Source organism: Dacryopinax primogenitus, assembly GCF_000292625.1.
Source record: "Dacryopinax primogenitus strain DJM-731 SS1 chromosome Unknown DACRYscaffold_20, whole genome shotgun sequence".
Classification (NCBI taxonomy): Eukaryota; Fungi; Basidiomycota; class Dacrymycetes; order Dacrymycetales; family Dacrymycetaceae; genus Dacryopinax; species Dacryopinax primogenitus.
The window spans coordinates 183779-206632 of record NW_024467217.1 but is presented as its reverse complement, the minus strand read 5'-3'; the positions used below and the strand labels follow the sequence as shown (position 1 = coordinate 206632).

Genomic DNA, 22854 nt, shown 5'->3' with positions numbered 1-22854 from the left:
ATCCAATCCTTCCAGCAGGTTCCAGCACATGCCAAGGTATACCAGCTACTTCCATGTCATAAAGGCTTAGTCATGTCTCTTGACCAAGCAATGAGCTGGTGCCCTGACAATAGCTTCCATATGAAGCCACAGCCCTTGTGATAACTTCAACACTGAGCTCCCTGAACACCTTCACATCAATCTGGTCAAGTTGGGCTATCATGCAGGAAACAAACATGATTATATTGCTCACATGACGACTTGGTTGGAGAGGTGAGAATGCATGCACAAGTATACCCAGTTCCTTGAATGGGCCAAAAGAATTCTTTTGGCGACTTGGGAGAGGGGGCCCCACCTGCTGCTATGTGTGTGGGCTGGTTGACTGTCACTGTCACCATCACCATCACCATCCCTCACACCCATCATCCAGCCCAGACTCCATGATGCTTGGGCTTAGATGCTTGCCAAATGAAGGTGCTATTCCACATCCCAGACATTCTCGGTAGCCTGGCTGCATGGATTGGTCACAGGCATGGGAACCACCCCATTGAAGGGCACCCTTCATCATGCTTGATTTCATTGCTTCATACACCTCTTCCCACTATCCCTGGTGGTCATGACAATAGCAAAGACATTGTTCACTGCAGGCCTGGCCACATGAACCCTTCCACTGGCAAGCCTGTGGCAAGTATGTTCAACATGGTCCTGGTGAATACTGGGGCCTCTGGTCACAATGGAGGGCTCAAGGGCCTGTCCATGCGGTGTTTGAGATGCATCTTCCAAGTTGCAGGGGGAGGGTTGGTCCCACCTGGACCATTGGTCTATGTTGAATGGTTTCGAAACCCCTGCAGTTCCAACATGGGTGATTGCTTTGCCTGGGTGACAAAAATGCCCATGCATCAAGGGCAGGCCCCAGGTGAGGTCATGCCTCTGGGGGCCATAGTGTGAAGTTGTCACCTCATCCCTTGCATGGGAGCCCAGTATCCCCAGGAATGGACTTGAAACACAGTCTTGGACCAATGCCAGATGTTTGTCATCAATCCTTACATCAACCAACACATGTTCTATCACATGGGTTAGGGTCAAGGGAGGTGTGAGGGTGATGGGTTTAGCTCTCCTGCCCCCCATGCCAGAAAGGACCAGGTTTCCCTGTCCCAGGTGGCAGTGCTTTCAAGTGAGCCAATGGTCTTTTGAATCATCTTCAATAGGCCCAAAGGCACTTGGGCCAAGGACCAGGTTTCCCTGCCCCAGGTGGCAGTGCTTTCAAGTGAGCCAACGGCCTTTCCAATCATCTTCAAAAGGCCCAAGGGCACACAGGGACTGCCACCTGAAACCATCACCTGGATATATGTTGCCTGCTCCACATTGGCTTTGGCTATTGTCCTAAACATCACCAAGCCCTTTAAGGCAAAGACCCTGACCCCACAAAAAGAACCCTTAATGGACCCTGGAAGAAGCCACATTGTATGGAAGAACCCCAAATCATGACATCATTGATCAATTTCATTGGCCCATCACCTAGGCAAACAAGGCCACCCAGAGCAAAAAAATTGCAGGGAAACCATTGTTTGGTTTTCTGAATGAACAAAGCCATGCAATATGAACATCTTGGTTTTGGGTTTGTCTGAGCCAGCAGCTGTGCCAATGTGTGCCTGCACTTCTGCTAAGGGCACAAGGCCAACATCACCCAACAACACCATCCAAACCTCCTACATCCATCCTTGCTCAACCCATATCTGCTTAAAAAGCTCTGCTATACTCTTGGAAAGCTCAAACTCTTTCTTGACAAATGGATGCCCCTCAGTCTACAAACTGTAAGTACCAACTGTCCTGGTTATGGGTGACAGTCTGACAGCACTTGTACAAATCAGTCCCAGAACAAGTCTTTCAAGCTCAGCCAGCACAATGTGGTGCATCAGTACAAGCTCTGGATGCCTACTGGCAACAGCATCACCTTGCCAGCTGGCTTGGTAGGTGACATTGGTGATATTGCCCTTCCTTTTGGCCCTGGTGCTTGGGTGAAGACTGCCCTGAGGGTCTGGACCTTCTATGGTCAGCTGAAGGGGAAGAATGCAGTAGCCCTGCATCCTTTCAGCAGGACCAAAGATTGCTTCGATACTCTGGCAATCATTGATGATGATGGGTCCAGGCACTGGCAGACTCATTCTTCTGCGCACACACAGAAGAATAAGCTCAAGTCAGTGGTGTCATCTGCTCCAGGTAAGCTCTCAAATCAGATTGACTATATTCTTATTGATCATGTTTGCTTAAGTACTCCCAGAGAGCATCACCCTGTTCAGCAGCAGGTGATGCTCTCTGCTGAACATTGTAAGCCTTCTTTCCCTTTTAATAGAAGGCTCATACTTACATATGTGCAGTTTGAAACTGTGAAGCAGGTCCTATCCTAAGGTCCTGATTGGCCAGGCAGGTCCCAGGCTCCTATAGGGACATGCCAGAGTCAGAGAATCCACCATCAGAAGAGGAAAATGCAGTGTTGGCTGCATCACCTGCGGTGGAGGCAGAGGACAAGGAGGAGGAGGAGAAGGAGGAGGAGCAGGAAGAATATGAGGATCAGGAAGAGGAGGAGAGGCAAGAAGTCAGACAAAAGGAGATGTCCATATTGTACATTTCTGGTAAGAGTATTATATTAATACTACTGGGTGATGCTCACCTTTATCCAGATGATGAATCAGGCAAAGAGCATGCTGTGGCCCCACAGCAAGTTGTAGAGGATCCTAAGGGGAAGAAACACTGTGCTCATGGCTTGTCCAATCTAGACGAGCTTGAAACAAGCCCTGTGCAGAAGACTCCTGCCAAGTGCCAGGTGACAGATACCTCATGAGTGGTCAATGTCTCAGCTGACCACTCCCTGAAGCTCCATTTGTTTCAAAGGTCAAATGGCGAGCTCTCAATGACTCAAACCATCTCCCCAGAGCTGGGTGATGCTCACCACCACACTCCCCCCCAACCCTGCCCCAGTGGACCATCCTGCCTTGCTGCCACCCTCAGTGACGGTGACAGTGACCAGGATTTCTCCACTATCATCCATGAGGTTGACCATTATGAGTTCATCCAGAGCAATATGGAAGAGCTCAGCTCCATGTGTTGACAATGGGGCAATGGCTGGCTGGTGGACCTCTATGAAGATTGGACCACCCGGATGAATCCTGTGCATACATCCACTGCACAGGGCCGGAGGATCCTCACTGAGCTTATGGGACTTCAATATCATATCAAGAAGTATCCTACTTGCAAGGTTGACAATTTTCTGGGCACCCCAGGCAAGGTTATCTGCCCCACCCTTGGTTTGGTGATCCAAGATCTCTTGGTACATCAAGGTGATCTCCAGGTTAACCACCTTCAAACAGGCAGCACGCAGTGCATGTCACCAGCTGAAATCATCACCAGCTTGCTCATGCATACTGCCACCCAAGACCAATCTGATCAGATTGTGGGCAACTTCCCAAAAGTGGGATTCGGCAACTTGCCCGGAGTGTCACCTCTCAGCATCACCTCCCTCAAACTTTGCCTCCCCTTGGACTATATGTGTGAATGGTACAAAGTGAAGCCTACCAAAGGAGAAGAGGTCAATACCTTTTCCACCCTGATTCCTGGTGGTGGAGTGAGCAACTGGCATATGGATGGATCTGGTGTGATCATGGCCATCCTCCATGTGTCCAACCTGGTGGAGAAGGGCCCAAAGAAGCTATGGCTCATGGCTCCCCAGACTGAGAGAAACAATGCCATCTTGGCTAAGTTTCTTTATGCTGGTAGGGAACACATGCTGTCTGCAGCAGTGATACCCTTCCTGGAGAATATCCAGCATGTTCTGGTGATGCCCAGAACATTAGAACATACTGCATTCTTCTTGGCTCCAGGAATGTGGCACTGCATGCTGACCCTTGATATCTTGGCACATGTGGCATTCCACATCTATGATGTCAGATTATGGCTGCAGGTTCAGAAGGTGATGGAGTCCGATATCAAGAGAGTGTCCGGACTTGTAGGTGCAGCTGAGCAAGCTGAACAGGTGGAGATGATGATAGAGGAGTTGGATGTGTGGAAAGAGGTGGGAGCACCCCAAAGGTGGGCCAAAGAAGCAAGGGCAGGTCTTTCTTTGTGGCTGGCCACACTGAAGGAGACTTGAGCTAGTTAGAACATAGTAGTACTCCTTTTCTCTGCATAATAATATACCATCACCTCACAGTGTCACCCATTGTTAAGCCTAACATGTCTGGATAATACTAACATTAATCTAATAAAGAGGGACTCAACAAAAACATCACCCCGGATACTACTGAGATGGGTGGCATGAGCCTGTGCCCTGAACAGATTGAAATGGTTAATGAATTTTATTAACAATCTAACTAATGGTAACTACTAATACTTCCTGGCAGCAGCAGGGGCAGCAGCAGTGCCACTACTACTATGGCGGCAGGGTCCCCATTTTTTCCTGATGTTCACCTCGCACACCCGGACATGACGATCAATTGCACGCATATATATTGTCAATACAAGTCTTAGGCAAGAGAGGCAGGACACGGATAAACATCGTCTCCAAACACCTGTTCGTCCATGGTGACTAACCCGATGGGACACCAGATTGTAATATTATGTAAATTCATCCCATGGTGAAATACGTACAATGATTGTAGTGTATAGGTCTATCTCGAACTGTTTGCATAAGATCTACTGATACAACCCTCCTGGATCGTCTGCACGTTTCCAATTAATCTTCTGGCTTCGCTCTCCACCCCTATTCGGCTAAGACGTCCTGGGGCTTACCCTTACTAACCGGATCGCTCCCGCTGGCCTCCCGAGCCTGAAAGACCATCTTCGTCGCTTCGCACTACACATCCCGTAACGCGCTGTGCGTGGCGTAATCCTGGAGTACTTGCTCGTACGTTCCGCACTCTGGCGCTTGACGCAATGCAACAACCCCACGCAAGTCTTCTTAACTCTCCTCGTGTTCTTCTCATGGAGACTCGGTGCATTGGAATAACCTGCAGACACTCTCGATATCCGGTTTTCTCTTTCGCAAATACGTTCGGAAAACCATGTGCACTGCACTTGAGCTCACGGTCGACGGGAAAACATGCAGAGCTCGCCCACTCAAGAAGTTACCGATTGTGGAATGACCAGCTCGACCGTCACCTGCTGACTTCTTGTCTTGCTGCGCGAGCCGAAACTCGTTCATGACCAGAGGGGGACACAGGGCAGGGATCCTTATGAGTTCGCGCTCGCGCATGTAGCGTTGAACAGCGTAAAATGCTCTACATACAACATAGCCGGCATGCAATATCGCAGATTAAGAGGCAGTACTAGCACAATATCAGCAGGTACACATGAGGTACTGGGTTGCTCAAGCACCTTCTGGTCCTGGAATCGGCTATCGTTGGCGCTCCTACACATGTCATCATATCGCATCCGGTAGCGCGCACTCCCTTCGGTCCAGGTGCGAGCAAGCCAACCGAGGTCGACGACGGCTAAGCAGTGGCACTGTTCCACCTGAACGCCGAGCTTCTCTAAACCGTCCTTGATCGCGTGGCGGGTACCATATCGGACGATCTCGTGGTTGTCAAGGACAGTCCGACGTTCGAAGTGCAAGGAATTGAGCGGCGATCAAACAGCGGGCGGTAGGTAAAGTTTGTTGGGAGTTGTATGTGGCACGCAAACGAAGGTGCGACGATACGCAGTTATGCCGCTGGCTCGCCGCGCATGAGTGACACGGGTATTGTCCGTACCTTTACACAACCACAAGGCAAGCGGACTGTGACCAAAACTCGAGCAAGTTGAACGACAACGTCCCGCACCTTGTTACTGGTGGTCATTGGCGTGCCACTGCGCGCCCACCCAATTCCAAGGCATGCTCAACGATATACACACTAAGTGAAAATGGAAGGTAAACGAACATGTTCGATTCTGTTCAAATTACTTGCAGTAAATAACGCCGATCGGCCGTATGGCGTTGCGCGTCCCGTCACATCTCTGTCACGCGGCATTTTTCTTGATACTCCTTACTTTTTTCTCTTCGGTATTATCCTTCAATCTATTGTTCTTGGACAATTCCCTGTTTGCTATTTATCTTTAAATGTCTCTCAACACCCGGCTGGCTAACTATCTCCTCGAGTTTCGCGACCAACATGATCCCGACAGCAACCTCTACAGGACCTACAACAAAGCATACAACCACATGCGACGCCATGGAGAGCCCATCACGAGCGTGGAGGAGGCTGGACATGTGTTCGGAGTTGGCAAGACCATTTTACGCATGTTGACCAACCGACTGGAGAACGATGGAGGCACGAATGCTAGTTAGTAGACTGCTAGAAGATGCGACTATGTTTGACACTGGCATATAGGTGTGCCTGGTCCGTCTCGACGAGCGCCTAGATCATCTGATCCACCCGACTCTTTGCTCAATAACAGGTTTTACAACCCTTCCATGCTTGATTTCCTGGATGAACTGGAGGTCCCGCTTCCGGCATGTCACAGTCGTGGACGGGGAAATGGTCGAGGAGCCAGAGGCGGGGTACAGGCAAGGAGGGGGAAAGGCAAACGTGGACGCACAGACGAAAGAGGAGATGAGGAGTTGGTCGGAGGATCTCCGACAAAGAAAAGAGCATCGGGGTGGAGTGGAGGCATCCCAAGGAATGTGCGGGAGACTGTTGATGATTGCGCCCTCCTGGAATACATGGATCCTCCACACGGTGTTCCTTCTGATTCCTATCCTGGCTTGGGATTTTGGTACTTAGGTGGGTCACTATGCACTATGTAATAGTGTGTGATGACTGAACGTCAGAAAGATACCGACAACACCCGCGTTGCACATTACGAGCAAGCAGAAATCCGCATCGTCGCCCCTTTCGTCCTGCGCAAGGTCGAACTCCCCATAAAATCCACTCTTCCACCTCCCGTCCCCCCGCCGTTCAAGCTTGTCTACCTCGAGGGCCAGCCGTTGTGGACGAAACCGCCTTCTAGAGTCGCATGGGTGGAGGAGGAGCTACTACTCGAGAAAAGCTGGGATACATGTCCTGGGTTTGCGGAGGTGCTGCCTACCGCACCATCGCTAGACCCATGGGCGCCAACGTCAACCAGTAGTCAAGTGCGAAACCCTGTCCCAGACCCTGGTGCAGACGCAGAGGATCTCGCTTCTCTGCTCGCGCAAGAACGGCGGAGTAACATCTGCACCCTCGACCCATCTCGTACCGGTCGCTCAAGGATGGGAATGGCTCCTCAGCCTATGCCACCTCCCTCCTCTATCGATGGAGTAGAATACATGGCGGAACCACTTGATGCAAGACGTGCTGCGGCTGAAGCTGCGGAAAAATGGCACCAGGCGGCGGAGATCGCTAAGAAAGCTGCAACACACTCCTGTTCTAGTCAAACCGCGAAGGACAAAATACCGCCTCGAACCACATCAGCTCCTATCACGGCGCGTCCAGTGCCAGCGGCCACGAATCTCCCTCCTCGGGCAGCTTCAGCTTCCTTCTTTCCTCAACGACGGCTGAGCGTAGCAGAGATCCAGTTCCCTGTCTTCCGGCCTATCGTCATCCCAGCCAATACATACGACATCCTCCTCCTCCTTGACAACCGCGAGATCGGCCGATATGGTAACCACGATGCGATCAAGGACGGCTTAGAGAAGCTCGGCGTTCAGGTAGAACAGCGCGTCTTAGCTGTAGGCGATGTCGTTTGGCTTGCTCGATCGAAGATGGATGGAAAGGAATGCGTGCTGAATTGGATTGTGGAACGGAAACGACTCGACGATCTGTGTATGAGCATCAAGGACAGCCGCTTCCAAGACCAAAAGGTGCGCACGGACCCAGGCATCCTGTGTACAGCAACTGATACTCCTCTAGTTCCGACTGTCTCAATCCGGGCTTTTGCATGTCTTTTACCTCGTTGAGCACTTTGCCGCTGAACGTCTCATGCGCGATCACGAGCTCTTGATCAACACTGCGCTCTCTCGTACGCAGGTCGTCGATGAGTTTCGAGTCAGCGAGACGAGAAGCCAGCAAGAGACGGTCGAGTTCCTCGCGAACATGCATTCTGCAATTCGAATCCTCATGGATGGGCGAGCTCTGCACGTGCTCCCCTCAAGCGTGATTTCAAGAGCAACATACGTGGCTTTTCAAGCGCATTTACGAAAGAGGGAACCCACAATTCAGTATCTACCCACCTGGTCTGATTTCCAGAGTCTCAATACCAAGAATGCGACGCGGACGGTACAAGAAACATGGGCACGAATGTTGCTTTGCGTCAAGGGGTTAAGTGCGGAGCGTACGAGCAAGCTACTTGATCACTACGGCACACCTCGCGAGATTTGGGAGGCATACTGCCGGTTCACAGAGTCGGGAGCTTCGCATTCGGGTGCGAGTGGGACTTCGAGCGATCCGGTAAGTAAGATGAGGGGTAAGAAGCACCTCTCGGGCCCAAAGACGATGCTGGCCGAATTGGGTGGAGAGGGAAGGCGGAAGATCGGAAATGCGCTGAGCGAGAAGATTTGGGAGGTCATGATGAGCAAAACCTATTCTTAATGATTCGAGTTATGAATATTATATCTCTGCGTTGCTTTGTAGTGAATCCACATAATAGCATCTTGCATACAAGTACATATGATCATGTCAGTCAACATTGCCGGTCGTCTGTTCGAAAAACCAATATCTGCATGTGTCCCTCTTTCTCTGCGTCTGAGCTGGTATATGGTCACGTCAATCAGCATTGATGGCCAGGTGTCAATGCTCATCCATGCCTCCCTCTTCTACCCGAGACCTGCCATATTGAGGTATATTCTCTTGCAATCGAGCGTCGTGCAGGGGTGTGCGTGAGCGAGAGGTTCAAGTTAGGAGGGAGGTATACTCAGTGGCACTGGAAACCACCTAAAGACTTCATCAGCCACATACTGGAAGTAGTCGAGCTAAGCATCCACCATTTTCGTGTTTGTTCAGCATGCTAGGGGGAGGTGACGGTGCCGGAGCGGATTCGGTGCAGGGGTCGGAGCCGAGCCTTATATGGTGGGCGGAAGAGGCGGTCATACCTAGAAAGGATGGCATCAATAGTGAAGGAAAGGTAGAAGAGATACGAAGGAAGAAAGAGGAGAGATAAAGGAGAGGGAAGGGGAAACCAGCGTCCTAGGGGAGGGTCTATATCCAGTGCTAGCATCCCCGCGAGGGAATCTGGATACAGCGTCCTCAACCTGGGTCTGGACCTGAGTTCGTTGTGCACCCCGATCTCAGAAAGAATATGAGGTAAAGAATGAAGCAGGAAAAGTAGGAGCATAAACCAAAAGTGGAAAGAGAAAGTGGGGCGGAGGAAGGTAGGCCTCTACCGACTCAGGTTCTGATTGTCGGAGTCGAGTGCGTGTAGGGCGAGGGGCGCCGGCGGGAAGGGCGAGGTGGAGGGGGTGAGATGGAGAGAGTGCGAGGGCGATGGCGGCGGCGGATCTACAGACGTTGTTAGTCATTGAGGTAAACGATGAGGAAGAAGAGGAGTGCTAGGCGACGCCAGCGGAGACGAGGAGGACGGAGGCGACGGTGACGGCGATAGGGAGGAGGGCGAGTGGTTCGAGGGGGAGGGGAAGGGTGAGGGGAAGGGCGACGGTGAGGGGGAGGTGGACGGTGAGAGCGAGAGGAACGGCGAGGGTGAGGTGAGGCAAGGGGGATGGTGACGGCGACGGTGAGGGCGAGGGCGAGGGAGAGGGAAAGGGTGAGGGCGAGGGGGACCCTGAGGGTGAGGTGAGGTGAGGTCGGGGGCGAGCGAGTGAAGCTGTTGCAATCAATCAGTGTTGAATATCAGTGATAATTCGAACTTAGCGTGTGGGGCTTGTACCGGGGCGACGGGAGAGCAGAAGGAGAAGGTAAGGAGGAAGCGAGAGGGAGAAAGAGGAAGGGAAAAGTGGAGGGGAAATCGCCACAGGCCGGTTCTGTGCACAGTGCCAGCACCCCCTGAAGGGGGACTGTGCATGGCGTCCTTGCCCATGGGTATAGAGACAGCTCGGTGTGCACCCTGAGTCTGTATAGAAGGGAATAAGGAAGGGAAGGGAAGGGAAGGGGGAAATGAAGAGAGGGAAGGGGGGAGGGGGAGGGGGAGGGAGGGAGGAGGGAGGAGGAGGGAGGAGGAGGGAGGAGGAGGGAGGAGGAGGGAGGAGGAGGGAGGAGGAGGGAGGAGGAGGGAGGAGGAGGGAGGAGGAGGGAGGAGGAGGAGGAGGGGGAAAGTGAAGGGGGGGGAAGTAAGGAGGACGAACCTCTCAACCATGAAATCGTCCTGTTTATGTACCCCAGCAACAAACACTTCCGCTCGCGTTGTAAACACCGTCAGGTGATTCGATCTTCACATATCCAAAGCAAGCAGAGACAGCATCTTTCAGAGTCGCGACTGAGACCAGCTCGATCGTAGCTTGCATGCCAGACCGCGTTCGTCGCGTCCTCTGCTCGAATCAGGTGACCGCACGGGGACGAGACGCTCTCTTGTGGTATAGGCCCACCCAGATGACACGACATCCTCTGATGCTGTTCCCAGAGTTGCGTGCAGGTCAAGAGAACGTGAGACAGGTTGAACAAGAGAGACAGCGCGTCGGTGAGGTTGACAACGAGAGGGCACGGTTCAGCGATCAAGACAGCGATCCAGGCAGCAGCGAGACGTGCGAGCGCTCCATACAATCTCATCAGATTAACCAGCTCAAAAGAATAGATTGTGGAATGTTCAACGATCTCTGCTGTTCAATGAAGCAATGAAGTAAGTGGATGTCTGTGCATCGGGAAGACGAACAAGGCCGATGAAGAATTCGAATTCGGCTCCGCTCCTTCATATATATATAGGCAAGGTGCGGTAACGGAAGTGACTCGTAAGTGTCGCCCTTTGCCTCCTGCGATGTTCAATCTCGGCCGATATGTCATATTCTTTCGAGATTCAACCGATTGATCCAAATAAGGAAAACGTGGGGAAGGAACGAGTCTGCGGTACATTTGCGAACAGGCCGATCTTCCGTTTCGTACACCGCTGGTCGCGATCATACTGACGCGCTTCGGCCCCAAGCCTTCGTTCTGCTCTGAACCGTCATATCTGTTTGCTCTCCTGCCACCTATTGCTTGACCCATTGTGGCTACTGTCAACACTATGCCGCTCAACAAGTACTGTTGTTTGGTCTTCCGAACCACGTTATATGAACCATGCCACAAGTGAGTGACAGAATTTGCGCGATGTTTAGAAATATCTCTTCTCAGAACAAATTGATGCTATTATAAAGTACAAATGAGATTGTAACAGATATCGGCGATATATGGTATAGCACAGAGTCCACAAAGAAAACAGATATGAGACAGCACAGTCCTTGCGTAGAAAACAAACCAGTGATACAATTCTATTCTTCATCTTCTGCCTCCTGCATCATCTCTCCCCAGAGCGAACTATTGAGCGAGGATATAACTTGTTGGGTCGCAGCTTCGTCAAAGACATGAGAGCTACGGGGTGAGGGTGTTCCAGCCAAGTCGGTCGAAAGCATGCTAATGTCTGATACGCGCCGATCGTGTCGATTCGGACTGGGTGATGGTGATATGTTGAAGCTGGTATCGTGAGAGTGTTGGAATGCTGGTGATGGTATGGGCGATTCAAGTCCTTCATATGCATACAGTGTCCTCCCGTCTGACAGATCCCGATGGCCGATTAGAGGCGGCGTCGCAGGAGAGCTTTCCACAACAATCGCAGGAATGCCTGTCCAAATCCTGAGGAATGAACAACAAGACTAGTCTAGACATTGCGTACCGTGTTCTTCAGCGCGTTTCCGCTGTCTCTCAATCTCTCGAGCAACCATGTATTGCCTTCGCAGGATGATCGTTCGTAACATGGAATGAACTCGATCAACGTTCACGCGATCGGTGACCTGTTCGAGTACGACCTGGCGCTTGATAGTTTCTTCTAGCCTGTTGTGTCACGGTTAGTGCTGCTGTCGCTGTTGATAAATCATGTCTGATCGCATACCTTAGAGCGGTTTCGTCCTTGATCAGCTTGTAGTGGGCGAGCATAATGAGCATATCTGTGAATGAGATTCCACGGCGTGCATTGTTTTCGTCTACAATGATGGCTTCATGATAGAGGCGGTTATATCTCGCTCGCCGACGATGTATTTCGGCTCTGTCCATTCCTGAGAGAACATTCTCCAGCTTCCTCATGTCTAAACCGGCTTTGATGTATTCAAAGCGAGCATTTGCCAGCTCATCGTTTGCACGGGACTCGTCCATGATTGCCTGTACATAGTACTGAGACGGATAGATCTTGACTTCAAAAATTCCAGAGAGGCCCTTGGAGGATGCTTTAGCCACATGAAAATGGGACAAAGATATGATACGTACCCTGAAGAATGAAATGAAGTCGCTGCGCATCAGACGCCCCGTCCTCTCAGGGTCGTACTTGGCCCAAACTTCCTTGAACCTGCGCATCTCATCACGAGTAATCGGTGAGGCGCCAGACATCTGGAAAACGTAGGAAAAGCTTTCGACGACCACACCTATATGAAAATGTTAGTGAAAGATGCTTCAGACCGTGATCCACACACCAGTAAACATGTTCACAAAGATATACTGGAAATCAGATGAGCAACTTCAATAGATTAAGTAACACATCTTAGCGCACCATGCTCAGGACGTTCCACGTTATGAAAAGGGTGAAAGCCCAACCAATGCTTCCACAGTCTGAGTCGGGATCTTGCGGCGTGGAGTTATTACACCTCGGATATACGACAGCACTGTGATTGGAATGAGAAGGGATTCAAGACACCCCTGAAAAGACGCACTAGTCATGCATGAACTGATTCCAACCCTCTCTGAGAGTGCGATCAGCGACCAAAACTCTCTGACGTGGCTAATGCGTACCCTGTGCTCATGAACGAAAGCATCACGAGGGCATTGCCCATGCTGCTGAAATTGATGTTATGCTTCTCTCCGCTCACCCATCGGGTCAAACCGAAAACTTCCATGAATAAGATCGAAAAAAAGATGAATAAGGTCAACCAGAGCAAAAATAGGTTCATTATGGCCGGCAGACTTGCACTGTGAAAGGTTAGCCATTGACAGCCCTCTGGTGATCAAAATCAGGCGTACACAGCGGTCTTGAAGAGCTGATTGAGGTCGTTGTTCTTCTGCACCAATTTGAAGGCAATGCTGACGAGGAAGAGCTTCTGGAGTTGAAGCACAACATTATCGGAAGAGCCAAGAAGCGCGGGCACGGTAGTGGAGAAACTCCCCGCAACAACGAAAATATCGAACAGATTCCAACCGTTGCCACTGAAGCTCTTCCAGCCAAGCCCAGTCAATCGAACAGCGATATCCACGGTGTATATGATAGAGAGAATCAAGAAAAAGATATCTGCAACGATCCATAAATAACAATGGATAGAGAAGAATCTCAACGTACTCTGAAATATGTCGTAGATCAAGACATCTTCATAAGTTTGCGTCCTGTATGGGATTGGATAAGTACTTCATTACGTGCAGAGGAATTCTTGACGCACATGAGACCCACAATATGGAGTAAGTAAAGCACTGTCATAGTCCTCGACCACCATCCATGCTTCTGCACCGCACGATCAAAACACCACCTTCGGAATGGATCACTCGGTGTAATCTCTGGTCGTCGAGCAGGCCTTTGACGACGAATTAGCTTCTGAAGGTCGATCCATTGTCTTTGCTGCGTAGTAAGCAGCGCGCTTCCTGAACGATTACTGAAGTTCGAGATAATAATGCTGACAAAGAGCGTTAAAATGACGATGGCTCCAAGAAGATTATAAACGACGAAGTAAATTGCGTTGATTTCTGATGCATTCGTCTGAGGTTGTAAGCCGGTTTCGGTGATTGCCATTCCCGCCCTTAAGACATCAATCCACCCTTCGAGAGAGACAGTCTCGAACAAAATTAACAGGGAAGAGCCGAAGTTGTCGAATGACCATGAGGTTGATGTCTTTGGATTTGCCCAAACTCGTGGTGCTAAGAAACCCAGTTCTCCATCTTGGATAGGAAAACTGGTATACTCTTCAAAACACGTGTCTTGCCCCGGAGCGCCGATGTCATTGCAACTGAACAGGAGGCCGGCGAACATATTCAAACCCCAGATAGCGTAGGGAATCATATACAGAATAGCGAGCAGAGCAGCATCCACAATTCGCATCGCACCGGCAAAGAGGAGCAGCTGGAAAGATTCACGGATACGACCGATGAGAGTGATCAGACGAAGGGCTCGAAATGCTTTCAGAGATCTAGTAAATCGACTGATACCGCCAACAACGATGAAGGTGGTTAGGACGTTGACGATAAGAAGAATAAGAATGACGAAGTCCACGATATTCCACACACTGAGCAGATATGCATTCGGAGTGAAAGCAAAGCCGTCCGCGATAACCTTGATAAGGAACTCCGTGACGAGAGCCATGACGAAAGCTGCTTCTGTGATGTCGTACCAGGTTCCACGGAAAAGGCCATGTTCCAGATGGTACTCTCTCCGATACACAGGGTTGGCAACTGCGGCCACAGCGATACCACCAATGACAGTCAAAAACAGAACGATCTGGAAGATCGTTTGACGGAAGATTGATGTCTCGCGTCCGAAGATTCGCTCGCCGTTCGCTGGAAAGACAAGCGTCTGACAGAATTGCCGGAGTTTGTTGGACTGAGAAAATATCCAAAACGGCTTGTCGTACGTGGGGTGTTCGCGAATGAAATCGGCTCGTCGGGCGCGTTGTTCAAACCTCGCATCCATGGCCTCTTGCGCAGCAGCACTAGGGTTGGACCCAGTCACATCACCACTACCATCTGTATCAGGAATATCCGAGAGATTGCATGAGATCAAGTATACGCACAACTGACGCTCTGTACCTCCCAACTCATCCGAATCGCCGAAGAATACTGATTCTCGGTTGACACCGCGCAGGGTCTCGAGCGGCACCTCTTCGCGGTCTTCCTCCATAGCAAAGAACTTCCGCACGGAACCGATGAAGCCATTGATGCTTTGTTCCGTCCTTGATTCACCCTACACAGCATCATCAACAACTCAAAATCCAACAATTGAAAACTTACAGCCGTCGGAGCGCCGTAGTTCTCGCGGACCAAGCTTTTCTGCATGGGGAGGACCAAATTGGCTGGCAAGCTCTCCACGGCTAGAGAGCGAGGAGCCGGGCGCATGAACCGATAAGGATTCCACTGACTCATCCAGCTGACGCTGGTGGCAGCTGGCTCGGTTTGCTTCTGTAGATAAGCACTAAGCTGCTCCGCTCGCTTCTGTTCCTCGGCGATGGAAAAATTCTACGGGAAGATCAGAAAGGGCCAGCATGACTGAATGCTGATCTAACCTCGTTGATCACAGCAATGAACATTTGAATCATGATGAAGTTGGCAAATAGGAACCAGAGGCAGATGAAAAGCGCCGAGATGACAAGCTGCTGGAAACTCGCTTCTGCCGAGAGGGCATTATATAGCACGTCGGTCCAATTTTCTGAAGAAGTGACCTGATACATGCCGAGAAATGCGATTGACATCTCGTTGAACGTCATCGGTGTAGCAGAATCAGGATAGGCAGGCACATCCCCACGTAAGAGTTGGACTGCGATGAGAGCGCCGATGAAGTTGGTCAAGAGCAAAAACAACGTCATGTTGGCAAGACCGACGGCACTTCCGAATACTTGGAGCTAGATATGTGTAAATACTACGAGTCTAATTTCATAGAGGATACAAACATACCAGTAACCTCCGCATTCGCGGAATCGCCAGAATCACACGATATGCTCTTGCAATCTGAAATGCGGTGAGCCATGCGTAAGCGCGAGAATCGTGTATGACGGGAATCTGAATGATGGAGGCGACGAGGGCAAGAGTAAGATCGACGATGTTCTGTGCGCTGGAGAAGAACTTGCGCCACATTGGAAAATAACCTATGAGTCGCCATATGATCTCCATATCAAATATAAACGTGAAGGCCATCTCCCCGGCATCTGTATCATGTCAACCAACATGAAGATGATTGGCAGGAATGGACGCACTCAGGAAAGCTGCCTTCTCTGCGGACATGTTCGCGGTTCGCATGGCCTGGACAACGAGACTGACGAGAATGGCAACTACAAATCCAGGCTTGACGAATTCGTACGTCCGGCGTACGATATTCGTCTGCACTTTGCGGCCCTGAACAGACGGCCAGCCGTCGTCCTTCTCCTCGTTCAGCACGGGCACGGGTCTGTGATAGGAGGTTAGCTGTGGACGATCCGGGAAAAGATGCTCCTACACGTCAGCCCCGAACGCGCTCTTCGCCGTCTCCGCTCTGGTAGCCGCGAACGAGTTGGTAATCACCGCGACAAACATGTTTATGAGCCAAAAGTTGAGGACGATGATGCACACGATGAAGAACAAGCACGAAACGAAAAAGTCGGCATCCATCATATCATACATGACGGTGCTCCACGTATTCGCGCTCGCAACGATGATAACCTGCATCGCAGCTGCAAAGATATTGTCAAAGCTCTGGCTGTTGCCGTTTGGGTTGCTAGTGCCTTCCTGGCATATTGAGCCTAGGGGGCAGATAAACCCCTTTGGAGGCTCGGGGCGCTGAACGTTGTCTGCTGTCCAGTAGCTTGTCACGTTGAGTGTAACAGCGTCGATCTGGCCGCCACAGAGTTGCGGAAGGCTGATGTTGAGCGGACCAGTATCGGTGAGGTTTGCGATGAGTACACAGGAACGGCGGAAGTTGCCTCGGAAGGACTGAACACCGATGATCGAGAAGAGGATCATAGCAAACAAGACAAAGAAGGCGACATTGACCAGCAACGGACCGGCGCGTTTGAGCGAGTTCAGGATCGTAGTCGTTCCAGACGTGATCGTTAGCAGACGTGCGGCACGCAGGACGCTGAGAGCGCGGAAGATGAATATATGCTGCGTCGGACCCGTCTCGAGTCCGGACACAGCAAGCCCGAACATGATCCAGAAGCTTACAACAGCAATGGCGTCGATACGCGTCCAGGCGTGGCGGAGATAAGGGCGTGATTGAAGGGAGAGGACGTTCTGCCGTCTTACAGCAGCCTGGAAGGGCGTCTCGATCTGCCGTAGTGAGCCCATGAGAGCGGTAGAAGAGGGATTCTCCATGTACACCTTCCGCTGAGCAGGAGTAGCGTACGTATTCCCGTTGGCGTACACGTTCCCGTTGAGTGTGGTACTGCTGCTCGTCCCTGATTTCTCCCCCACGCTGGAATTGGTCCCCACTCGACTGAGGTTCCTTCCCGAAGCGCTCCGATGAGGGAGGTCGATGACCTGCTTGAACCTGGTTCTGAAACGATGCAGAGTGCCTTGTTCGGTGACGCGTGACGAATCTGGAAATGGGGCCCAAAGGGAACGAAGAGGAGTCTCCGGATCGAGGATAAGTCCGGAGACGAGGATCCTTGCAAGTGCCTCCAGCCTATGACCAACTCAGTTCTAGTATCAGCATAATGGTTATCGAAAGGACGCACGTAAAGACAACAAAGAGTCCAAAGAGCGCAAAGTCTTCCCATGTTCCGAAGAAGCCTGCTTCTCGCGGTGTGGCGTACACGTTCGGCACGGCTTGGATGGTGAGTATGATAACATTAGCAATGATAAGCACAAGTATCATCGGTTCCGTCCACCTATCGGACCATCAGCACAGTCCACGCACAACACCAGTGGGGAGACATACCGCCAAAGCAGGAAATCATGCATCTTCCTACGCACATAATTCCTCGGCCCAAACAAGCACAGTGTTGTCCCCCTGAGCCGCTCATGAACGTCATAAGCCGGTTCCTCCCTCTCCGGGGGAGTTGTCTCTCTCTCTCCATCTTCAGGTTCTAAAGAGCGACCACGCATGCTCTCCCGCTGCTTGACGACTTCCTCCCCTCTTGTTCCCAGACGCTGGGCGACACTTTGCCTCAGGGTCATAGCATCCTGATCCACTCCTCCAAATTCGTCGTCAGGTAACCGAACCCCTCTATCCTCTCCACCGTTGCCGAAGTTGACGACTCTCACACTGACCCGCCTCAGGCTCTTCCCCATAGCCTTCATCGCCTGCCCCGTCACGCTCGTCCCTCTCGCATGTCTATCTCTCATTCGCCCTGGGCTCTTCCTCGGTGTCGACCGTGCACTACCAGGCTCTGCGGTGAAGGACCGGTCCCCTTCTGCGATGGAAGCGGTAAGGTGCACCGTATCCTCTTCTTCCTCCGCGTTGAACCCCGGCGAATCCAGGGCCAACGAAGCAGTGGATTCCATCGCTTCCCTCATATGTCCAAAGCTAGCTCGTGGCGAAGACGATCCAATGGCGAGGGAGAGGTTGAGCGGTTCCGGTTTGGGAGATGTACGCCCTCTCGCTGACGGTACCTGGGATGAGGAAAACGAAGGGGAGAGGTTCGGACTCCCCCAATTCGGGGGTACCTCCTGCGGTGGGGCGATGCCGAGCCCGAAAGGAGAGGAATCGGGCAGGAGAGACCAGCTGAGCCGTCTTGATAAAGCGTTGGACTGCGCTGAGACCGGAGAAGAGGGCATGTAGGCCGTCGTGGATCCTCGCTCTGCGGATGGAGGTCGGGACATGGGCTGGTGAGCTGAATATAAGGCGCGTATGTTGCACCTTAGTGCTCTTTTTGATAGTAAATAGCAGAGTATGAAGTAACAGAAAATAGAAAGCAGAGAATACTTAAAAGGCGATGTACTGCGTGAGGGTTACAATTGAACTGGGAATATTACTTGGTTTTAGTGGACGCGTCCAGAATAGAATACATAGCGACACACCGCCACATCAAACTGTGCTGGCTTCTAGCGCTTAGTTAGCACGATCGAGGTTTCAACCTGTGCAATTATTATCACCCCTGTATTGCAGTGCTACATAATGATAATGATATTCTTTGGATAGTATATGCTTGGTTATGGGCAGACATGACAACCAGAACCATTCTTTAAGGAAGCACCGGAAGATTGTCGGTTCCGAAGGGCAATGGTCGTGATCGACAAGAAACACGTCACGTACACCCTCGTCGAAATTGTTGTTAACTACATACCTGTTTTTCCTAGGCGTTCTCCTAGGTATACCTGAATACACAGTACTCTATTCACAGCGTACGTCACTTGAGAGCACAACGGAGCTCCTATAGACTTCAATTACTCCTGTGTTACCAAGAAGCTTTCGCTCCCTTCATGTCAACTCAAGCAGGAATATGCAGATTGGCGACGGAGGGGAATATTAAAAACAACACGTCCTCCAACCACAACCGCAGAACTACAGCTCAGAGCCCGTTCAAAGCAGCCCCATAACTCCTAGGACTACACTGACCAACAACATCGGTAATTCTAACTTCCCGCGCTCTGCAGCGCTCGCAGTCTGGGATGGCAAGCCCGAAGTCCTCGGGGGGCTCCCATTCGCCCTCCCACCACTCCCAGTCCCCGCTCCCGTCCCAGCTCCAGTCGCAGTCCGAGTAGCCGTAGACCCACTCGCCGTAAGAGTCGTCGTCCCGCTCACAACTGCGTTCTCCACCAGGGACACCGTCTTGCAGCTGCTTGATGCCGGGGCGGGGTGTGCGGAGGGGGCGGGACCACCATTATGTTGCTGTTCTGAGGGCCAAGTACTGGTACCGTATACGCCCATCGGTTCCCCCGCATCCGCGTCGCAGGACGTGAACGTGCCGTCATCGTAGTTCCCTAATGGTTATTGAGCTTAGTTCATCGCAAAGACAGGAAACGCACCAGGCAAATTCCACCGACAGCCCATGACATCATACACATGGTTGCACACAACAGCAGCCTCGGGGCCATCCAAACACGCCCTGATGCAGAACTCGTCATGCGCCATGAAGCTCGTCCACTCATGATACTGCCTCATTGCGCCAAACGAGTTTCCGAAGACGAGTCCTCCGTGCGGGTTCCCCAGTCCGTCAGCGCCGTGTGGGTCGAGCTCGCCACCCGTGTCACCGGCGGGGATGTTGAGGGATGTGAGGTCGCCCAGGCCTGTTACTTGCACGTAGGAGGGGGTCTGCACAAAGTGCGCACTGCGCAGGGTGTTCCCGGGGATCAGGCGGGTTCCGTATCCTGACTGAAGGGGGATTAGGCACATAGGATGGATGGGGGGTAGGACACACCTTAAGACACCAGGAGACGACAATCGGCTCCGTCTCCCCAATAGTCGAGTTCGGTCCCCCATACGGCGGGCCCCACAGGCAGAAATCTACACCCAGTCAGCACTATCTCCCACATCTCCATGCACTCACCATCTATTGCGTTCACAAACACATTCTGGCACACTGACTCTTGACTGCTGCCGGTGCCACAGCGGTTTGTCCCCAGCTGCTCGGACTCGGACTTGTCAGGCAGGCTCGTGGGGTCGTACGTGGCTGTATACTGGGAATAGGCTTGTAGTGCAAGGAAGAGGAGGGGATACGCGTGCATGGCTGGTTATGGTGGAGAACGGAGCTGGAGTTGACCGAGCTGAGTGTTATGTACCTTCTATAGACGCCAAGGGCGTCCTCGTCGGCGAGCCAAGCATGCCAGGTCGTTCCGATCCGTTGGCAGTTGTCGGGTATTAATGAGAGAATACGGAGCAGAGGAGGGATGAGCTCAGAGATGAGGGCGCCGAGTGCCGGTCAAGAGCGGGCCAAGGACGATGAACGGCGCGGCGGGCTTGGAGGCTTGGCGGACACGATCGGCGGTAATCGAAAGGTTTTCACAGAGAGGGAACGCGTCTAACATGTCGTTAACGCGGTCAGGTGATTAGATCTATGTGATCGCAGCGAGAGACATTCATGAAGCAGAGCTGAGTTGTGTTGAACACGTCGACGCGTCCATTCAGTGCGAGTCGTTCGGCGTCGACGCGTGTGCTTCCGACGACCAACTGATGCCACGATACTCTCTGTCAATCTTCAACAGCCATCTACCACGATGCAGACTGTACGATTTACGGACAACAAGCTGCATGTTACTAGAGCGACGTGCTGCTGGATGAATACCTCGATGTCAACTTGCTGGCAGTCATCGCATCGGTCAGCATGGAACCGTTCCCTAACAGGGGAAGGACTGTTTCTGAGGCGACATCATATTCCAAACCAATATTGTCGTCCTCACCGTATCTGCCAGCTCCACCCTCTCCCTGCTCATCTGCTCATCCTTGACTTCCCGGCAACGACTTTGTCCCTCCCAGTCCATCAACCCCAGCTTCCGGAACTACTAAGCGCCTAAACTCACCATGCCCACGCGACCTCTTGTGCTGGTAACAGGCGCTACAGGCTTCATCGGCACCGCGATCGTGCTCCATCTCATTGCGCAGGGATATCGCGTGCTTGCGACTACGGTGCGCCCCTCCCTGCTCTGATGCCATTCCTCACTAATACACCACATAGCGGTCATTTACAAAAGTGAACTCCTTTCTTTCACGTCACCCGCGCCTGGCTGACTCAGTAGCATGGACCATCATACCCGATATGACCTCCCCCTCTGCGTTCGACAGCGCTGTCACAGGCGTAGATTATATCATCCACGCCGCTGCCCCAGTGAACCGCAGCTGGAAGCCATTTGAGGCCAGCGCGATAGACGTCGCTACGAAGGGAGTGACGAACCTGCTTGAGGCGGCGGCGAAGGCGAGCAGCGTGAGGAGAGTGGTTGTGACGAGCTCTTTTGCGGCGGTGTTTGATCATCGGAAGGGTGCCAGGGTGGGGTACACGTACACAGATAAGGACTGGAGTCCGCTCACGACAGAAGATGCCAAAGAAGGCGGTGACCCAGCCTATGTCGTCTCCAAGGTACGCACACTCTTCCATACCGATGAAGTCTGCTGAAAGATACCAGAAATTGGCAGAACAAGCCGCTTGGGACTTCATCGCCCACCACAAACCCCATTTCACGCTAACGACTATCTGCCCTCCGCTCGTATTCGGCCCGCCCCTCCAGCCGGTGGATAGCATGTCTGAGCTGAACACGAGCGCGGACGAGGTTTGGAAACTGATGAACGGGAGCTGTGGGGTACTGCCGCCGACGCTTATCCCCACGTGGGTTGACGTGCGAGATGTGTACGTTTTTTCTTCTCTTGGAGAGCCGTGTTCACATCCGATAGTGCAAGGAGACACGTCGCCGCTCTCTCCCACCCGCACGCCCCAAACCAACTGTATCTCACAGTTGCCGGGCTGCTCAGCAACGCCCAAATCGCGCACATCCTCGGCCAAGCCTTCCCCGACCTTTTGGCAAATGCCCAGATCCCCGCTTCTAATAACGAGCCCCCGCCCCCGATGTCTGCCGTAGATTCGAGAAGAGCGATAGAGGATTTTGGCGGGTGGGTGGCGATGGAAGAGAGTGTGACGGATACAGCTAAGGCATTGCTGGAGCTGGCGAAGAGGGTGCGGCCTTGAGGGAAACGAGAGCGTGTTGGAGGTTGCTCTTAGATGGATTGCTGGACGAATTGGGGATGAGGCTGTGCGTTGGGAATGACGAGTCCGCTGGAAAAGGAAAGGTGAAAGATATTTATTCCGGATCTTAAACAAGCACGAACAAAGCATTGACAAGAACGACTCCGACGACGCATTCCATACAATCACCCTCTTCATATGTACGATGACCGCAGATAGAGAACAAGATCTTTGCGATCGGCGATAATCTCGGTTCCCCAGTGCAGGAACAGAAAGCTCCCAAAGTTGTGGGAAATACGAATAAGAAAAAAAAGTTTGGATCCGTTCCTTCATATCAGTCAACCATGAACTGGAATCCCGCGATTTGGTCGCCCACAACGGCAGTTACCATCCTGATCCACTGGTCTTATCGAAAGAACGGCGATAATGCGGCTCTGAAGGGAGATCTGGAGCCTGAAGCGTGGTGGTCTTGGTATCGAGGATGCTGGAAGACACGAACACATTCGCGGAACGAAGAC

The 22854-nt window shown here is 52.0% G+C and overlaps 6 protein-coding genes across 6 annotated transcripts in view; 4 read left to right on the top strand and 2 right to left on the bottom strand.

The window, feature by feature from the left end:
* DACRYDRAFT_57836 (uncharacterized protein) overlaps positions 1-256 on the top strand; it is a gene marked incomplete at both ends in the record, with an annotated part of 11701 nt that extends 11445 nt beyond the window's left edge. The window contains 2 exons of the mRNA XM_040775469.1: positions 26-36; positions 127-256. Coding sequence (XP_040624991.1) covers positions 26-36; positions 127-256 — 141 coding nt within the window. The remainder of the gene's footprint in view (positions 1-25; positions 37-126) is intronic.
* A 1516-nt stretch (positions 257-1772) lies between these two features.
* Positions 1773-4126, top strand: DACRYDRAFT_18198 (uncharacterized protein; the record flags this gene model as incomplete). The annotated part of the gene is made up of 5 exons (XM_040771339.1): positions 1773-1793; positions 1851-2199; positions 2436-2612; positions 2661-2803; positions 3170-4126. 5 exons carry the CDS (start codon positions 1773-1775, stop codon positions 4124-4126), a joined length of 1647 nt encoding a protein of 548 aa, XP_040624990.1.
* Positions 4127-6070: 1944 nt separating this feature from the next.
* Positions 6071-8519, top strand: DACRYDRAFT_111074 (uncharacterized protein; the record flags this gene model as incomplete). The annotated part of the gene is made up of 4 exons (XM_040769168.1): positions 6071-6293; positions 6342-6734; positions 6786-7792; positions 7842-8519. The coding sequence occupies 4 exons, from the start codon at positions 6071-6073 to the stop codon at positions 8517-8519; spliced, it is 2301 nt and encodes a 766-aa protein (XP_040624989.1).
* A 2822-nt stretch (positions 8520-11341) lies between these two features.
* DACRYDRAFT_118858 (uncharacterized protein) lies at positions 11342-18545 on the bottom strand (the record flags this gene model as incomplete). The annotated part of the gene is made up of 19 exons (XM_040770673.1): positions 11342-11691; positions 11743-11900; positions 11959-12278; positions 12330-12484; positions 12533-12557; positions 12610-12721; positions 12770-12799; positions 12849-13025; positions 13077-13341; positions 13390-13433; positions 13487-14773; positions 14828-14997; positions 15045-15269; positions 15317-15652; positions 15705-15955; positions 16004-16194; positions 16243-17406; positions 17459-17611; positions 17662-18545. 19 exons carry the CDS (start codon positions 18543-18545, stop codon positions 11342-11344), a joined length of 6297 nt encoding a protein of 2098 aa, XP_040624988.1.
* Positions 18546-19245: 700 nt separating this feature from the next.
* On the bottom strand, positions 19246-20390 carry DACRYDRAFT_91118 (uncharacterized protein; the record flags this gene model as incomplete). The annotated part of the gene is made up of 4 exons (XM_040776994.1): positions 19246-19646; positions 19692-20037; positions 20084-20169; positions 20213-20390. 4 exons carry the CDS (start codon positions 20388-20390, stop codon positions 19246-19248), a joined length of 1011 nt encoding a protein of 336 aa, XP_040624987.1.
* A 793-nt stretch (positions 20391-21183) lies between these two features.
* On the top strand, positions 21184-22339 carry DACRYDRAFT_111070 (NADP-binding protein; the record flags this gene model as incomplete). The annotated part of the gene is made up of 4 exons (XM_040769167.1): positions 21184-21288; positions 21338-21736; positions 21783-22003; positions 22048-22339. 4 exons carry the CDS (start codon positions 21184-21186, stop codon positions 22337-22339), a joined length of 1017 nt encoding a protein of 338 aa, XP_040624986.1.
* Between the last annotated feature and the right edge of the window lie 515 nt (positions 22340-22854).